Here is a 19,926-nt window from a genome sequence, read left to right on the forward strand (position 1 = left end):
ATGAACTGGTTGAGCTACCATATATCAAAAGAAAGATCTTTGAGTCTTCTTTCCAATGAAATTGGTTTCATCCAAATCCAACATCTGAGTAAGGAGTTATACTCGTTTTACTTCAGCCTCTCAAAACAGATTTTTAGGGTCAACTTCAAACGATCATAACTACTTGTACAGGACGAACTGGGTGGATTAATTTATATTAAATGAAATACCTTTGAATTATCTTTCTAACGATACCAATTTCACCCAAATCCGATATCGGAGCAAAGAGTTATGGCCGATTTACTTTAGCCTATCAAAACAGTCCACCATGGACAGATTCGGATTTACTTAAATTTTTAAGGGCAATATGGTCATTTTCCATCACCTCATGGACGAAAATTGGTCATTATATACATATACTTAGCCTTATATCCACCATTTATCATCCAAATCATTGAAGAATAAGAAACCCTAGCCTAAGTTCAACTCCAATTATCTTGTGATTCAACCGTAGAAAATCCAAATTGATTCCGTAGTTGTGTTCACCGTCTCAAGGGCTTCGAGAAGCACCCCTTATTTGTGCCAACAGGACTTCGAAATCAAAAGGACCATTTTTTTTGGTAAGGATGTAAATTATGTTGGTGTTATTTATATGGATATGTATATATATATATATATATGCATGTGAGCATAAGAAGTATGTTATTTGATTGTTGTTGAAAGATGATTGGAAATGATGTTGGATTATTCTTGTGCATGGTTGGATTATGTTAAATTGTGAAGGAATTTGGGGTGATGATGTGGTATTGATGATGTGGTATTGAGATGATGATTATATACATATACACACATAAACCTATTGTTCAAGTTGGTTTTTGGAATGTTTTGCAAATATTGGTAGTATGGAATTATGGAAGAGAATTGTGGTGTTGGGTTGCTAATACTAGATGCCAAACATTTCATTGTAGATAAGTGATTTGTAAAGGCGGGAAGTTGTGTTGAATTGGTAGCTGAATCTACAACGAGGTATGTAAAGCATACTCTAACAATGTTCTTTGGCATGAAAACACCAATGTTCCATCAAGTAAGATTCCGAGGTTGTCCAAAAACATGTATTGTTCTACGTTACCAACGAAGTTGTTTCCATCCTATAAAGTGTCAAAATGTTCATTGATATACCAAAAGGCTCTTATTTCATTGTTGTGATATTGATGATTCTGAAACATATTGTTGATGTACCAATGAGTCCTTATTACATCGTTATTGTATAGAAGGTCTATTACTTGGTTCCTATTGATGTATCATTGTTTCAAGGTATCAAAAATGTGGTGACGACCGAAATAACAATCTCAAAGATTAATTGAACTAAGTGATGAAAGTTCTCTCTTATCGGGTGGTATCCCAGGGGCATAAGCCTAGCATGGGTCGATCCCTATTTCATGTGTTTATGGGTGGTATCCCAGGGGCATAAGCCTAGCATGGGTCGATCCCAGTTGATATGTACTGGAGGCATCCTAATGGTCACAGTACAGTACAGTAATGATTACAAAGACGATAAGAACGAAGGTAAAGTGATTGAATAAATACAATGTACAGGTTGTCACAAGTTCTAGTAAGTGTGGTCCACTCCTATTACGACTTATTCACTTGTTTCTGATTTCTATTGAGCTCCTATATCATATGTGATTATTTACAGCTTTACATACTCAGTACATATTTCGTACTGACGTCCCTCACGGGGGACCTGCATTTCATGCTGCAGGCACAGGTACCTCAACTCATACACCGCACAAGTAGGAGCCAGGTCATACAGCTATTGTTGGTGAGCTCCAGTTTGCTTCGGAGCTTTCCGAGTCGGTTCCTTATGTTTTGTTATTGTACATGAGTCACGTGTGGGCGGGGGTTTGTCCCGACCCTAGTTATGTCATGTATATCCTAGAGGCTTTGTAGACATAAGGAAGGGTAAAGTCATGGAAGTTTATATAGTAACGTTATATTTGTATATGTGGTGGCCCCGACGGCCAAGTATTACATATATATATTTGTGCGTGTTGTGCTGATACAGGTAATTAGACCTTTCTATATGCAACGAAGTGCTGTCCAATTTTTTTGGTGACATGTAAGTGAAAGTACAGGTATTTGAACGGGTTCTCCCGGGCCTTCTCGGCTTCGGGTGCCAGTCCGGCCCGATGGGATTTTGGGGCGTGACACGCACAGGCCATCAATATCTATAAATACTAGTCCTGAACATCTCGCCTAGTGAATTTGCTAAACAAAATGGGGTAGATTCCCTCTAACTCAGATATGTGATTTAATAATTTGAAATTGTAATCTATCTATTTCATTCTTATTTCAGGCCTTTAAACTACTTCTTTAACCAATTACTTTCACAATTGATCCGTCATTATCTTCACAATACAAATCTTATCCTACGAGATAGAAAGGTTATTTTCAATATAATAGACCCTAGAAAATACTAACAACTACTGCAAGATAAAAATCTTTTTGTGTGAAAATAGTTACGAGATCTTTTGACAACAAGCAAATGGTTACAAAATATTCTTTTGACATGGTCCATTCACTATGTTTGATGAACTCTTTTTTAATACAAAAGTCTCCTTCTATGACTTTTATCCAGTTTTGGTTACTTTTCTACAATTCTAATTAATATAAATTTAGTAGGCGTTTGGTCATAAAAATTAAAAATTTTTGAAGTTGGAGTTGAAGTTGGGGTTGGAGTTATATTTGATCATGTATTTTTGAAAGATGTATTTTGACTTTTGAGTTTTTTTTTTAAAATTTAATTTTATACCCCAAACTTTTTAAAATTATCAAAATTGCTCAACTTATTTATCTATTGATTATACTCATGAATGAAAAGAATTTCACATCAATGATGGAAGGGGTCCTGAACTTAAAAATGAAAATATACCTACAAATAATGAAAATATACCGATCTTTTAGCTTAAAAATCTTTATTTGTTGTTCAAAAATATCTTTTATCGAGAAGAAATGTCTTTCAAAAATGTGTCCAAACTTGATTTGTTGTTCTTCAAAAATGTCTTTCTTTCCGAATTTGCTCCAAAACTTATCTAAACCATTTAAGGGTCTTTTATGTAATATTAAAAAAAATTGGGTTATATATAATTTAGAGAAAACTTAGAATTGGAGTTGAAAAAAAGTGAAAACAACAAAAAGTTGTTTTCACTTTTTTTCAAATTTTTGTTTAAATGTTTTTGGAATATCTATGGCCAAACATCATGATTCCATAAAGTGAAATTTTTTTCGAAAAAAAGTAAAAAAATATCTATGGACAAACGGCCTCACAAGCAGGGTTGGACATATTTTGGTTTAAACCGAAAAAACCAAATCGAAATTTTAATTTCGATTTGATTTTTCGATTTTTTCAAATCGGTTTGAATTTTCAATTTTTGAAATTCGATTAAATGGTTTGGTTTTCGATTTTTCAAAAAAATAATTCGGATAAACCGATTAACCGAAATTCTATAAATAATTAATAATATATATATAATATAAATATATAATAGCAACCCTAATAACTAATAAGTAATAGCACGCCACATACAACTAATAATATACATCAGTCCAATAGTCGAACAATCGATCGAACCATAAACCGTCGGTGAGATCGTCGTTTGTACAACACCAGAGCCGACGACCAGACGATCATTGTGGGTTGCAGCGTGCAGTGCCGAATGTGGTCTTTTCGGCAGCGACCACTCTTCCGAGTTTCGACTGTTTATGCAAACTTATACATAATGAAGTTATATATTATATTAAACTTATGGTTATATCATTTAGTTTCATCAATGTTGAGTTAATTATATCTGAAAATAAAAAATAGCTTTTAATTTTTTTTTCTTTTTAAAATCATTAATTTTAAATGTCCAATTATAACAAAGAGAGGTTTACTACTTTAATCTTCAAAATTGAAAAAATCGAATCAAATTTGTAGAAACCAAATCGAGCCGAATTTATTTTAGTTTGATTAATTATTATTATTTTTATTAATTCCAAAATCAGAAAATTAAATCGATATTAAACTATTAAATGGAACAAATCGAATGTCCAACCCTCTCCACAAGGGACAATTTTGAACCTACTACCATATTGGCTGCACTTTATAGGAATAGGCATACATTTTCTTTATTCAATTCTGCATATTGGCTGTCATCATCTGACATATTCAAATATATTTATTTGTCATTTACTCCCTAACATCAATTATTTGTTCTCTCTCTATCTTCTCCTCCACACAAATTTGCAAGCTTTTCATTGTTCAAGCTAATAGTTCTTTTGGAAAGTACACAAAAACATAGACGAACAAAGCAGCTATATCAGATTTTTCATCAAGTAAAAAGGTTAGTTTCTAATAAACTTTAAAAAGTTTGTTTAACTTTAATACTACTATGTAGAAAAATTTGGTAAAGTATACACAGAAAACAATTGAATTGTTTATATCTGTACATTTTTTTTGCTACTATATTCTCCTGATAAACTTTCTATCTATATTTTATATATCGGATCCGGAGAATTTGAAAGAGAAGGAACTTACAATCATGGAAAATGAAGGAAAAAGAGAGAAAGGGAAAGCAAACAACTGTATGGTATGTCATATTCGTTTCGTTCCTAAAACTGTCAGTTTTAGTTGGGTGCACCCCTTGAGAAACTATATTCATTTCTAGAAATTAAAGATTGTTTTTACTAATTTATTCTCAATAGATATCTTGAAAAAGATGTGACTCTTTGGTAGTATTTTGGTTAGATAAAACTTATTTTATTTTAAAAAATAGTAAAATTAGAAAATCATCATTAATGTCTTCTCGATTATTTAAAACGCCATTTATTTAGAAATAAAAGTTAAAAAAAGGCTAAAATATCACTTTATTTAGAAATTGAGGGAGTATAATACTTGTATTAAACTTTTGTCTGTTTAAAGTGACTGCACTATGTGTTACTCCATTGATACTAATTTATATAAGGTAGTTTTACTGACACCAAGTTAACAAAAAGTAAGATTTGTGAAGTTTGTGGTTTAAAATAAGTCACATGTTTTTGTGGTTATAAATCATTTCATCAAGAATAAAATGATTATTTTAGAGTTAAATTATTACTCATTGAATATAGAATTGTGTTATTTTTTTTTTGGATAGAGGGAGTAATTTTTCAGACAGTACAATTCACTGGACAGTCAAATCTACGGGCGTAAAATAATAAAATGTTAATAATTATTTTAATTTATTTTCAAAATTCTAAATGCAAAGAAAATGTATTCCTTGAGTAATAGAAAATTTTAAACCCCACAGTCGTACAAACCAATGTATAATTTTTTGCTTGCTGATACGAAATTCAATAAAAAGACTTCAATTTAATGGTTTCGCTTATTTATTTCCTCGATAACCTGATAAATATAGAAAATAAATACTAAAACATTGGTTTGGTCATTTGGCAGGTGTCATTTTCTGCTCTTCGCATGGACGTTGTCAACATTCTGGATTTCATGGAGATGTTAAAGACTGAAGAAGAGGATCAAAATGTTGTTAACATGGCCAACAAAATTGAAAAGGCTATGAAAATGGTGCTGGCATTCATTTGTACATATGTCCAGCTTTCGTATTGTGATTTTGAGCAGTTTGAAGATAAAATGACTTTCAAAAGACAAGAGGTTGAGGATATGCTTCGACCAATTTTGAATGATGTTGACAACAACATCGGGTGTAAATACAACATGCATCATGTCCTTCACAGCTTCACCCATAATATGAATGACTGTATCAGCTCAAATCATCATTCTAAATCAAGTGCCACCATGACTGAGGAGCAGTTGAACTTCCTCCTCCTGAATCTCCATCATCTATCCAAGATCCTTTCTGAATATATTTTTCCATTAGACATTAAGTTTGAGATTCTTCAGAATGTATGTGTCAACATCAGAAATTTCCATGGGTTGATAATGAATGGTTATGTTGAGCACGAGATTGTTGAATATGTCTTACCTCAACTTCAACCCATGGCTGAGAGTGTTGGACGCTTTCTGTGGAATGGATATATTGATGAAAATTCTCTTCATTTCAAGCTACCACATCTATTCTTGAAGATTATTCCAATTGAACTGGAGGTGATGCACATATATTTTACAAATTTGAAAGGTTCAACTTCAGAAGAAGTGGGACGCGTCATTAACCAGCTCCTGGAAACCTTTCCTGACATTCTTAGGGAATATTTGATTCATCTACAAGAGCACATGGTAACTGTTGTTACGCCTAGAGCTTCAGGGGCTCGAAACATTCATGTCATGATGGAGTTCCTGTTGATTATTCTTACTGACATGCCTACTGACTTTATTCATCATGACAAATTTTTTGATCTCTTGGCACGTGTTGGGGCACATACCAGGGAGGTATCGAATCTTGTTTGGGACTTATCAAGGAATGAAGCGAGTACCAATGGAACAAATCGTGCAACTCTAGACTTGCTGGATAATATTGAACTCCTCAAGGAAGATCTCAAACATGATTATCTGAAAGCCGCGGAGTCATCTCAATGTTGCTTCCCCCTGAGTGATGGACTTCTCTTCATGCATCTTCTACATAGACACTTAACTGATTTGCTAGGTTCCAATGCTTATTCAATTTCTTTGATAAAGGAAGAAATTGTGCAAGTGAAAGAAGACCTAGAATTCATAATATCTGGTTTCGTGAATATTGAGCGAGAATTGGATAAAAGTCTCTGGGCACATGTTTTGGATGTGGCATATGAGGCAAGAGATGTGATTGATTCAATTATCGTAAGAGATAATGCTCTTTTACATCTTATTTTCTCACTTCCCATCACCATAAAAAAGATCAAGCTTATCAAAGAAGATGTCTCCAATTTACTTGAGAAGATTCCCAAGAATAGGAGCTGCATTGTTGTAAACTCTAGCAAGAAGCCAGTTGAAAGCAGGTCATTGCCATCTGGTAAAATAATTGTAGGTTTTGAGGATGAGACAGATTGGATAATTAGTAAGCTCACTAGTGGACCGAAAGAGCTAGATGTCATTTCAATCACGGGTATGCCGGGTTCGGGCAAAACTACTTTGGCATACAAGGTGTACAATGATAAGTCAGTTTCTAGACATTTCGACATTCGTGCATGGTGCACAGTCGACCAAGTAAGTGACAAAAAGAAGCTGTGGGTGGAACTTTTAAATCTAGTTGCTGGCTCGGGATTGAAGTTCAGTGAGGATATTGATGTTGCTGATATGCTACGGAAACAATTGTTTGGAAAGAGGTACCTTATTGTCTTAGATGACGTGTGGGATTCTACTACATGGGATGCGTTAACAAGACCTTTTCCTCTATGTGAGATTGGTAGTAGAATTATTTTTACTACTCGAGAAAAGAACGTGGCTATTCATGGAATGCGCAACACTGATCCTCTTAACCTTCGATTGCTAAGACCTGAAGAAAGTTGGGAGTTATTAGAGAAAAGGGCATTTGGAGAACAAAGTTGCCCTGATGAACTATTGGATATTGGAAAAGAAATTTCCCAAAAATGTCAGGGACTTCCTTTGGTTGCTGATCTGATTGCTGGAGTCATTGCAAGGAGGGAAAAGAAGAAGACCGTGTGGCTTGAAATTAGAAATAACTTAAATTCCTTTATTTTCGACAGTGAAGTTGACGTGATGAAGGTTATAGAATTAAGTTATGACCAATTACCACATCATCTGAAGCCATACTTGCTTTACCTAGCATGTTTTTCGAAGGACACAGCAGTTAGAGTTGATGTGTTGAAACTGTTATTGCATTCTGAAGGACTTGTGGAAGACGTGATGGAGGATTATTTGGATAATTTAATTTCCAGTAGTTTGGTAATTCTTTTCGATGAGATAGGTTTTTACTCGACTTTCCAACTTCATGATCTTGTGTATGGCTTTTGTTTGATAAAAGCAAGAGAGGAAATGTTGTTTAACTTGGTAAGTTCAAGTGCTCCATCATCTTCTTCAGATTTGTTTCCATGGAAAATGTCGATTATTTATTATAAGGAGCACGTTGGTCTTAACAATTTTGTCCTGCTCGATTCAGAAAAGAATAAGTATTTGGGTAAACACCTCTATTCTTTGACGATAGCTGGAGACAAGATGGATGACAGTCTTTCTAATACATGTCACCTGAGACACTTGAGGCTTCTTAGAGTGTTGAAACTGGATCCCTCTTTTATCATGGTGAAAGATTCTTTGCTGAACGAAATATGCATGTTGAATCATTTGAGGTACTTAAGAATTGGGACAGAAGTTAAATCGCTGCCTTCATCTTTCTCAAACCTCTGGAATCTGGAAAATCTCTGGGTGACTAACAAAAGATCAACCTTGGTACTGCTACCGAGGATTTGGGATCTTGTAAAGTTGCAAGTATTGGCCGTGGATTCTTGTTCTTTCTTTCATATAGATACAAATGAACCAATACTGATAGCGGAGGACTCAAAGTTAGAGAACTTGAGATTTTTAGAGAAACTTGTACTTTCCTATTCAAAAGATACAGAAGATATTTTCAAAAGGTTTCCCAATCTTCAACATCTTGTATTTGATCTCAAGGAATCATGGGATTATCCAACAGAGCGATATTGGTTCCCAAAATTGGATAGCCTAACTGAACTAGAACTCGTCCAAGTAAAATTTGAAAGCTCAAATTCAAATGACTGCCGTCACTCTGTCGCGACAAATTGGTCATGGGATTTTCACTTTCCTTCCAATTTGAAAAGATTGTTGTTGTATGACTTCACTATGGCATCCGATTCACTATCAACAATAGCAGCACTGCCCAACCTTGAAGAGTTCAGCCTTATCAGAACAATCATCCAGGGGGAAGAATGGAACATGGGGGAGGAAGACACCTTTGAGAAACTCAAATATTTGGGGCTGAGAGAAGTGACTTTTTCTATGTGGGTGTTTGGAGAGGAATCCTTTCCCATGCTTGAGAAATTAGTACTGGTTGGATGTCGTAAGCTTGAGGAGATTCCGTCTAGTTTCGGGGATATGTTTTCATTGAAAATTATCGAACTTATAGAGAGCCCTCAACTTAAAGATTCCGCTTTGCAGATTAAACAATATATTGAAGATATGATGGGAGGGGTCGAGCTTAAGGTCGAAATAAGTTGAGCACCAACCGAACAGGTTCTTCTCCATTCTTATGCACATTTAATATATCAGATCTTGAGAACTTGAAAGGAAGGGAAGGAGAAATAAAGGAGGAAATAAACAACTCATCGGTACGTCATGCAGTAGTCTCCATATTAAATGCTATACTTATGTTAAAGAATTGTTATTAAAAGTTCATAATCCGAAGCATAAATGATAAAAGTTTCTTTCTTTCCCACAAACCTTCTCTGTCCCGTCAAAGAGCAGAACCCTTCCCTGCTGCCCCCAGCTCCTCCGCCATGGTCAGTTCATCTCCTAGTTGGCGTGCTGTTGTCATGCCTCGATCTGCAAGTTTGCTGCCACCAAACGCCGGCACCTTCTTCTGTAAGTCTCTTTGAAAAATGAATGAAGTGAAACAGAAGGTCTGCAACCTCTTTACTATATGAAAGTTATCCTATATCTCATTTTTTCTCAAGTTTCTGTAAATCTTTCAAGAAATCACAAACAAGTGAACTTTTCAGGTACTGAAGTCATTGAGAAATTCCAATGCAGCAAGAAGTGGGATCTCTGCGTGCAAGGAGTTATAATGGTCTTGAAGGCTGCTGTATTTAATGATCAGAATGTTTAAATAGGTGTTGCTGTACAACATTTGGACTCATGTGCAACTGGAAGTGTTATTAAAAATCCTCTTGTGCCTATTAATACACCGATTGATGGGAATTGAATGAATCCGGGGTAATAAGGTGCTAAGAACATCACCTTTCCTGAAGGTTAATTCTTTTCCAATTTTGGATACTCTCACTTTCATCACTAATACCTTCTAACTGTGGTGTCTTTTCTGCATGTGGTACCTTTATGTCTCACTAAGCATAGGCTTGACAAACTAGTAAAATAACATAATGAGGTGCAGTTTAAACTGTCACCAGAAGGTAATTCCAACTCTAAGCTGACAAACACATGCTATGCAGAGGGCGATTTTTAAGCTCGCAGGTGGTACCTTTATGTCCACTAAGCATAGGCTTGACAAACTCGTAAAAATAACATAATGAGGTGCAGTTTGAACTGTCACCAGAAGGTAATTCCAACTCTAAGCTGACAATCACATACTATACGAAGGGCGATTCTAAGCTCATTGTAGAAAGTAGTGGAAGCCTATCACCTTCAGAACCCTGATGCAAATGGTCATGTTGTTTCAAAGTTTGTTACCTGTGTTGTCTCTGGTTTGTCAGTAAGTATAATGTGTAATTATGTTATTGCTCAGTGACTTTGATCAATAAATGATCATCTTAATTTTTTGTTTATCAGTCTCTAGTTTCCTTTGCTAAATTTATCTTCGGTTTCATGATGTGGAATGATCATGTTGGAGTCTTGATGTTGAATGAATATATACAACTGTTATGGTTAATCATTTAGTAGTTTTGAAGTACTGTTATGTGGATTTGCATACTTAAGTAATCGGGCTTTTCTGCTGGGATCTGAGAGAACTGGACTCGGGAGAAAGAAAAATAGAAAACCTGATTGGCTCTCCGGTTCGGGTATCAAGGAAACGGAGCGATTGGCTTAGTCAGTTTCCCGATAGCGACATCTCACTAGTCTCGCCTAAAAATTCTTCTAAGGAGAGTCTAAGGTCGACTTATCGGCTTTGGAGAATCTAGTTTCCTGCTCTCCTAATTTTAGGATTCTTGGGCCCTTGAGAAACTTCAATACATTCATCTTCATGCTTCCCAGTTGAGTGAATTTGGTGCTGGAGCCTACATTGCTAGACAGGTTGATCCTACCGAAGTTGACATAAAAGTGGGTAATTCTTTTTCAAACTCCTACCAGATCGAATGCTTGATCGGGTTCTAGGAGGCTGTGCCAGACTATTTTCCGCATGTATATCCGGTCCGCCATAGACTCACGTCTTTGAATTTAAACCATGCTATTGTTCAAACCCAAGATCTTGTCAAGATGATCAAGCACTCTTACAAATCACGGTGGCTGCAAGTTCTAGCTTGAGTTTCACTTTTCTATAGATTTGCATATTGATAGTTTCGAGACTTGATGCTGTAGCTGCGTTTGTAATAAAATAGAAGAAAATTATCATGGTCATTAATTATCTACCTTAATGAGCATGTCGTCTAGTTGCAAAGGTAAAATTATCGTAAGAGAATTTTTTTCTTTTTTGAATAGACCTGGCATGCCGTTCCTGCAAAGAGTAAAATGGAAATATGGGAATTAAAAACATACCAAATGTAAAAAGACGTATTCTTTTTTAAACAGGTTACAAATAAGGTAACACACGTAAATAGAAAAGGGGGAGTATATTTTCTTTGTAGATTACTCTTTTCTGAGTACTTTTGCCCTTGCAGGTGAAAAAAGTTCTAATCTTTGCATCTGAATGTGACTGCAGGTGCTAGATTATATTGAAGATATCGGTCTCGAGGAGATTGCCTATTCTCCCTTTCTAGCCCCGTACAGTCATCGCGTGTTCCATTACATTGGGTTCCAGACTAAGAAGATAGAGATTCTCTGTGTATCTTTTACAGGGAATAGCGATCTAGGCTGCGACTACGTGCTCTCTGGTTGTGAAAGCATCTGTAAGTTGGAGATCTGGTGACAAGGCTTTGTTGGTCAGTGCTGCAATGCTGGAGACGATGCAATATCTTTGTATGTCCTCTTGTTGAGTAAGTTATGGTGCATGTAAGCTGGTATCTCAGAAGTTGCCAAGGGTTAATGTTGAAGTTGTAGATAAAGAGGGGTCATCCAGATACGAGACAAGAAAGTTGCCCCGTCGAGAAACTCTACATATATAGGACAGCGGCAGGATGGAGGTTTGACATGCCTGATTCCGTCTGGACCATTGACAGAGATGCAGCAGCATCAACTTCACATAGACCGGGGAATTGCCCCATGGCTTCTGCGTAGGAAAACTGCAGGTATCAGTTCAACATTGTTCTTTATCCGCACATTTTTGCTCGAGCCCCTTGTGTAGTTTTAGCGTGCTAATGGGAGCTAAAGGTTATTGGAGAAGGCTTTTGAAGCTCATATATCTTCAAATTCGCCCTTGACCGGGCGAATTCACAGCAACATGTAGTACAAAATTTACAACTCTTTATGTCATCACAAACATGTGAAAACTCTCTTCAGGTAATGAAGTTATCAAGAAAGTCCAATGCAAGAAGTTCAGTGTGTGCTGCAGGGTGGTGGAATTCACATGCACCAAGAATCAGCCATCGATAAGCATTTAGAGTTGAGGGATATTGTATCTAATGATCATTGGATGTACTTCATTCAACTGAGAGGAATTCAATTGTAGTTTTTTTTTTTTTTTTTTTTTTGAAATTGTATTAAAGATTCCCACTTCTTGTACACTACAATACAAATAGGTGCTGGTTCAAGAAAAATGTACAAAACTTGAGAATGCCAGTTGCTTAGTAACTTTGCTATGTTTATCTTCAGTTTCATAATGTGGAGTAATCATGGTGGAGTCCTGATGTTGAATACATCATATCATTTTATTATACCAAATAACTATGGGTGAGACTTTTCATCTGCTCGCCTCAATAAATTGAATCCGAAAATAAAAAGTAAATTCCAAATTGTGGAATAGACGAGTTCCCGCTCTATTTCAGTATGAGTGAGACAAAAAAGGTATCATCTTCTCCAGGGTGTGTTGGTATGATGGAAAATATTTTCCGGGAAAAAGTTTTTCTGGAAAATAAGTTGGTTTTCTATAAGTTTTTCTGGAAAATAAGTTGGTTTTCTATTTATTTCCTCACGTTTGGTAGGTGAATGGAAAATATTTTATGGTGTTTAATTGGTGAGTGGAAAATATTTTTCAGAAATATATTTTTTAGTGCTTGATTGGTGAGTAAAAAAATATTTTTTAGAAAATACTACTAACTGTTAACTAGTATATTACTGCCTTTAGCAATTCAATAATTTGTAAGAAATAATTTAAGTATAGCAAATAATATCAATATCGAGTACTAAGATATTACAAGTCACTAAATTTAAAGCAACTATTAATTAGCAAACATAGGAGACATTTTTCAATATTTTGTCAGGACAATCTCAAGATTCTACGATCAATAGAAATATAATTGAACGACAAGCTTATTCAACCTTGTGAAACAAGCTACAACGATGACAAAATGAAATATGCAATTAGCAAAAGTAATATATGTAAGTCTTCCTCTATGCACATGAAAATAACAGTAAGTAATATATGTAAGTCTTCCTTTATGCACATGAAAATAACAGTACATTCAACGAACATTGGAAGCAGGGAAAATGTAAGACCTCGCAAAATCCTAATCTTAATTCAGTCCTTTAACTCTTGTTAAGGGGTCCCAGACATAGAGAATTTTAGCTAAGTATCCAGACTTAGTTTTATTTTAGCCTTCAAAAGTTGGCAATCTTATTTAGCGACCTTTACGTCCGTTAAAGGTCTATATTTAAGTTAATTCATGATCAGGAATGTCAATAGGGATTCCCGAACTAGTTTCAGATTTTTCGGACCTCGTTTAGACCATGTTCAATTAACCAAAACAGTGAGTCGACGCGATGTTGGCGCGTCGCATCATCCATCGCATCGACAGATAAAATTCTCCTCAGTTCACGCAATTTCCAGTGAATCGGTGCGATCTCGGCGGCGTGGCGGTTATCGCGTTAGTACCCTCGATGCGACACGTTGGCTATAGCGTCGCTGGGCATATTTTTATGTCTTTTAAACCAGCGTCCAGAGGGGTAAATGGGTCTTTTCCCACCTTATATCAGCCCTAAAACACGAAATTTAGCCCCTTTAGAGGCATAATTCAATCATTATTCACAAGATCCTTGTAACGCCCCGTATTCAAGTACGTGTATTGGCGTATTCAAGTACGTGTATTGATCTTATTTATATGGAATTAATTTTATTTTATTTTATTTATACCGGAATTTGCCCATCGATGGATCCATATGAAGGTTATTGAATAAGCTTTCCAACGATATAAAGATTTTCAAAAACGGATAGGTTTCGAATATAATCAAGCACGTTCGAAACTATAAAACGGTGGCCGGGATATTTGGGAATAGGAAATGTGCAGGAAAATTTCCTGCACACAAACTACTGAGGCCAGCCAATTTTTTTGGGTCAACTTTGAATGATCATAACTCCCTTAATATAATAAACTGGGAGAGCTGCGACCTATGAAAAGAAAGATCTTTGAGTCTTGTTTCCAATGCAATTGGTTTAATCCAAATCCAACGTCTAAGTAAGGAGTTATACTCGTTTTACTTCAGCCTCTCAAAACAGATTTTTAGGGTCAACTTCAAACGATCATAACTCCTTGTACAGGACGAACTGGGTGGCCTACTTTATATGAAATGAAAGCCCTTTGAATTATCTTTCCAACGATACCAATTTCACCCAAATCCGATATTGGAGCAAAAAGTTATGGTCGATCTACTTTAGCTTATCAAAACAGTCCACCAAAGGACAGATTTGACATTATTTAAATTTTAAAGGCACTTTGGTCATTCCCTATGATATTATGGACGGGAATATGTGTATATATATACATGTATATGAGTTCAAAAACTCATTTTCATCATCAATCATTGAGAAAGAACAAACCCTAGCCAAATTTGACCTTTAAATTACTTTTGATTCAACCGTGAAAATTCCAAAGTAATTCGATAACTGCGTTTGTCATCTCGAGAGCTTCGAACGGCACCTGTTATTTGTGCAAACAGGATTGCATAATCAAGAGGTGAATTCTATGGTATGAATATTGTTTGCCTTTGTTCTCTTCCATATGTATATGTGTGATAAATGATTATATGTATTGGTTGTTATTGAAAGGTGATGAAAATAGGGTTATGGACTATTTTGCAAGGTTTGGTTGTATTGAATTGTGGAAGGTGGATATGGTAATTGAGTTATGGAAGGTGGATATGGTGATATACTATTGAATTGATGATTATTTATGTCTATGGCTCAATTTGATTTAATGGATTGGTTGGAAGGATAAATGAATCCAAACTTGATATTGGAGGATGTTGTATGAATATGCATGGCATGTGAATGTAATTGGAGTATAGGAGGGTTAAAGTGACACCCTTTATGGTGTAATTAAGGCTTACTACTTAACCACTAGTTTGGTGAATTCAAATACTTGAATTGTGACGTTTGGTCGTTAATACTAGATTGCTATATATGTTCATTGTAGATAAGTAATCCGAAAAGACGGGAAGTCCATTTGAGACTAGTATTGAAGGTTGATAGTCAGGTATGTAAAGCATACTCTATACCATATCTTTGGCATGAAAGTGAACAATTGTTCTATTAAGAAAGTTTCCAAAGTTATTCAGTAACATATGATCCATAATGATTTTGTATGATGTCCTACGTTACTAATGAACTTGTTTCCACCCTACAAGATGTCAGGAAATTCCAATACTTACTTATTTTCCAAATCTTACATATTTATTGCACTAATGAATGTCAGAAGGTATCCGGTTACTCGAACAAGATCCATGTGCTATTAATGACTCCAAAACGTTTCATTGATATACCAATAAGTTCCTACTTCATTGTTATGGCATTGATGACTCCAAAACACTTTATTGATGTGCCAATGAGTTCTTACTGCATTGTTATTGCATTGATGGTCTATTTATATGTCTCTTATTGATGTATCATTGTTTCAAAGTATCAAAAATGTGGTGGCGATCGAAATAACAATCTCAAAGATTAATTGAACTAAGTGATGGAAGTTCTCTCTTATCGGGTGGTATCCCAGGGGCATAAGCCTATCATGGGTCGATCCCTATTTATGTGTTTATGGGTGGTATCCCAGGGGCATAAGCCTAGCATGGGTCGATCCCTATTTATGTGTTTATGGGTGGTATCCCAAGGGCATAAGCCTAGCATGGGTCGATCCCAGTTGATATGTACTGGAGGCAGCCTAATGGTCACAGTACAGTACAGTAATGATTACAAAGATGATAAGAACGAAGGTAAAGTGATTGAATAAATACAATGTACAGGTTGTCACAAGTTCTAGTAAGTGTGGTCCACTCCTATTACGATTTATTCACTTGTTTCTGATTTCTATTGAGCTCCTATATCATATGTGATTATCTACATCTTTACATACTCAGTACATATTTTGTACTGACGTCCCTCACGGGGAACCTGAATTTCATGCTGCAGGCACAGGTACCTCAACTCATACACCGCACAAGTAGGAGCCAGGATACCCAGCTGCTTTTGGTGAGCTCCAGTTTGCTTCGGGACTTTTCGTGTCATATCCAGCCACTTTTGGTATTGTATAGAAGTTAGTTATATGGCGGGGTGTGTCCCGAACTTAGTTAAACTCTATGTATTGTCTAGAGGCTTTGTAGACCTAATGTACAGTCAAGGTGATGTTTTGTTAATAGACGTGATGGCTCCAACGGCCAAGTATTGTATATACATATATATGTGTGCTCGAGCTTATACAGGTGATTATTTCCTTTTATATGCAACATGATGCTGTCCGAATTTCGGGTTGTCATAGAGGTGTGCATGGGAAGTATAAGGTTATGAGATGGTTCTCCTGGACCTCCTCGGTTACAGGTGCCAGTCCACCCCAATAGGATTTGAGGCGTGACAATCCTCAAGAGCAAAACTCTAGGGCTATCAATTCAAGAATCAAATTCAAGAGATTTCACCGTCAATCTTTCCAAATTCAAGCAATAAGGTATGCAAAGTGTTCATCCAAGGGTCCCTTCCACCCTTGGAGTCCAAAAAACTATTTTCAAAGTTCAAGTATGTAGACTTTCATAATTCCATGTTGGGTTTGATTATATTTATGTCTATAATGATTAAGTTGAAATTCTAATGTATGTTCTATGATAAATTTTATGTGGAGTAATTGTGTGATGTTGTCTACATACACCATGCTCACTAAGTGTTTTATGAATTGACTATGTGAACTAATAAGAGAAAGAAACCATGTCGTGTTAGCTTATGCGCAAGTTATGTCATGCAAGTGTTTGATAAATTGTCTATGAGAATGGAATAGTGCCATGCTATAGTATGCTAACATGTATTTTCCCCATTTATGTACAAGTAATGTATCACAAGTGTTTGTTGAAATGTCTTAATGAATGAATGATGAATATGTAGCCATTGTTGAGCTTTTAAGCTTGTGCCATGATTTACTTATTATGTTATCGAGTCCTGGGGTACTTGATACCCGATAATTTAGTTGGTTGTCTAGAGCTAGTGTCAGTTTCATGATAATCTCAGTCATGCCATGATCAGTAGAATTCAGTCAGTTACAGAACTCAGAAAAACTCATTAGACTCAGTATCAGCCAGTCCCGCTCAGTGTTCAGTTCAGAACTTAGTAGTATTCCGTCAGTCAAAGAAACACCGTGAACTCAGTTCAGTTAAACAGTACGATCAGTAATAGTTCAGTTAAGCCTAGTATGAACTAGAAAATCGGTTCAGTGTCTATTCAGTTGGGAGTAGGATTCAGGACCGAGTAAACCCAAGGACGGGGGCTCACCCACCAACAGAGGGTGTGATCCTTAGAAGCAATCCTTGCGTTCCAGAACTACGTAGCCAGTGTAGGTTGAGATACTTCCCTGACAGACTAGGGTTGATACATCTCATTCTAGTTTTCCTACCGGCGAGGGTTGACGGAAGAGCTTTCTATTAGAAAGGGTTAACTCACAGCTTGTCTTTACCCATGGCATGGTACTGATACCCTTCCAGCTGGGGTTACAGGTTGGACCCCACCAGTTCAGATTCGAGACATGTCGGTTAAATGATTACCTCCCACAGTCTCAGTTTCAGATTTAGTCTCAGTAATAGAACTAAGTTCAGTTCTATAGATTTCAGGACTGTCAGATACAGTCACTCAGCTCAGTAAGGAACTCAGCTAGTTTCATCAAAATCAGGACTGTCAGATACAGTCATCTAGTTTAGTATAGAACACAAATAGTTCTGATTTAGGACTGTCAGAAACAGTCACTCAGTAGACTCAGTTATTCAGTATTCCAGTATTAGTACACTCAAATATCAGTAAATTCATGTTATCAGTAGACTCAGTACTCATAACTCAGTATTCAGTGTTATCACAACCTCAGTTACAGTTACGTATTCATGCATGTACTCTCATTCAGTCATACTCATGTTATTCAGTTAGTATTGTTCATGCATATGAACCCATGCATTCCGCCTTCCTCACTTTGCATACCAGTACATTCCCACGTACTAACACATACTTTTCTTTTGCGCTATGGTATTTTATACCATAGGTTTAGACGCATGAGCTCCCGAGCACCCTTAACAGTTCAGATCTCAGCAGTCAGAGTCAATGGTTAGTCCTCATAGTTCAAGGACATAATTATTTCATTATTTCAGTTACTTCAGTACTTAGTTTATTTCAGTAGATGGAGTTAATTGGGGGTTTGTCCCATCAACTCCACAGTTCAGACAGTTTTAGAGGCTTTTGAGACTAGATTATTTCAGACAATTGTTTTCAGTTTTGGTATTGTTATACCTGGTTCAGACATTGTTTTATTCAGTATTATTTAGTTTTGAACCTTATGACAGATTTTCGCATTTATCTCAGCTATATTGTTACTACAGTATTACTATTATGCAATACTCACAACAGGTACCAGTGAAAAATATTTGTGAGTAATGTGAATTTGAGTGTTGTTGTGGCGGGAGAAGAGGGGTGGGGTGGTTGACAGGGGCATAGAAATCGCATTTTTCATTTTTCAGAAAATGACTTCCCCTGGCCCATGAGGGAAGTCATTTTTCCTCAAATAGAGGGAAATGAGTTATTTTGAAAAATATTTTCTCAATATTTTATTACAACCAAATAAGAAAAAATAGAAAAATATTTTCCAGAAAATATTTTCCATCATTACAAACACACCATCTAACTGAAAATGTTTGAGGCCGAAGAAAAATGATAGTTTGTATCCGAATTAATTTATAACTAGTGAAACAGTCCGCGCTTCGCGCGGTCATAAATAACATTAATAGAAATTAAATTATTATAAATTTATTAAAGATAATAGTAGAAAATTTTCTTGTATGCTTATAATTATCAATTATTACACAAATTTTTAAATTACAAATATTAATTATTACATGTATTCATGTATGTGTGACTTCTATCTGTAAATATTTATCTCAAAAAAATATATGTAAATTTCATGCATAAGTATTTTAAATAATTAGTAACGCAAGATGTAATATTTGTCTATTCAATTACATTTCTATTATCTACAGTAATTTATTTCCTTTTCTTATATTTTTTTCTTACTATTGTTTCTTTTTTCTTCTAAATTTTTTTATTCCTTAATGTCTATCTCTAAAATCGTCTTACCTCAAATAAGCTTATTTTTTTGTTCTCAAATGTTAATTATTTTAAATTATCAATATTAACTATGATAAATATCACGTGTTATGCTTTTAAATTCTTTTTAAAAAGAAAAGAAAGTTAAAGACCTTACGTTTTTATGTCTCATTCGATGAATCAAAAGAATGTTTACAATATCAGTAAGCAGTACTATCGGCCTAATAGTGATTTTTTTTTTTTTGAAAAATCTTTTCAGTTAATTAATGACAGTAGGCTATTTTTTTTTATAAAATCATAGAATTAATTATTTATCACACAATTTTGGAATGTATATACCTACAGAAATATGTAAAAGGCAAGAACAAAAATTATATAATTTAAAATCACCTTAATTTTTATGCATGAAGAAAATGAATCGTGAACACAATTTTGGAATGTATATACCTGCAAAAATATGTAAAGCACAAGAACA

At 35.4% G+C, this 19,926-nt stretch overlaps 1 protein-coding gene across 7 annotated transcripts; it reads left to right on the forward strand.

Moving 5' to 3' along the window:
- The first annotated feature begins 4,163 nt into the window (after positions 1–4,163).
- Positions 4,164–12,565, forward strand: LOC107860163 (putative late blight resistance protein homolog R1A-3). 7 transcript variants are annotated; one of them, XM_047407329.1, is made up of 7 exons: positions 4,164–4,361; positions 4,525–4,607; positions 5,453–9,249; positions 9,381–9,540; positions 9,640–9,888; positions 11,511–12,036; positions 12,248–12,565. In XM_047407329.1, exons 2-3 carry the CDS (start codon positions 4,560–4,562, stop codon positions 9,137–9,139), a joined length of 3,735 nt encoding a protein of 1,244 aa, XP_047263285.1. In that variant the 5' UTR covers positions 4,164–4,361; positions 4,525–4,559; the 3' UTR covers positions 9,140–9,249; positions 9,381–9,540; positions 9,640–9,888; positions 11,511–12,036; positions 12,248–12,565. The 7 variants fall into 7 exon arrangements, with proteins under 7 accessions (XP_047263285.1, XP_047263287.1, XP_047263286.1 ...); XM_047407331.1 differs by having other exon boundaries at positions 9,381–9,502; XM_047407328.1 differs by having other exon boundaries at positions 4,166–4,361; positions 9,386–9,540.
- Positions 12,566–19,926: the final 7,361 nt, after the last annotated feature.

This window comes from Capsicum annuum, chromosome 2 (assembly GCF_002878395.1).
Source record: "Capsicum annuum cultivar UCD-10X-F1 chromosome 2, UCD10Xv1.1, whole genome shotgun sequence".
Classification (NCBI taxonomy): domain Eukaryota; kingdom Viridiplantae; phylum Streptophyta; class Magnoliopsida; order Solanales; family Solanaceae; genus Capsicum; species Capsicum annuum.

Excerpts from the sequence above, each read along its gene's own strand:
- LOC107860163 (XM_047407329.1), top strand. The coding sequence starts at position 4,560 with ATGGAAAATGAAGGAAAAAGAGAGAAAGGGAAAGCAAACAACTGTATG. Across the intron at positions 4,608-5,452 it reads GGAAAGCAAACAACTGTATG|GTGTCATTTTCTGCTCTTCG; the intron begins GTATGTCATATT and ends GTCATTTGGCAG.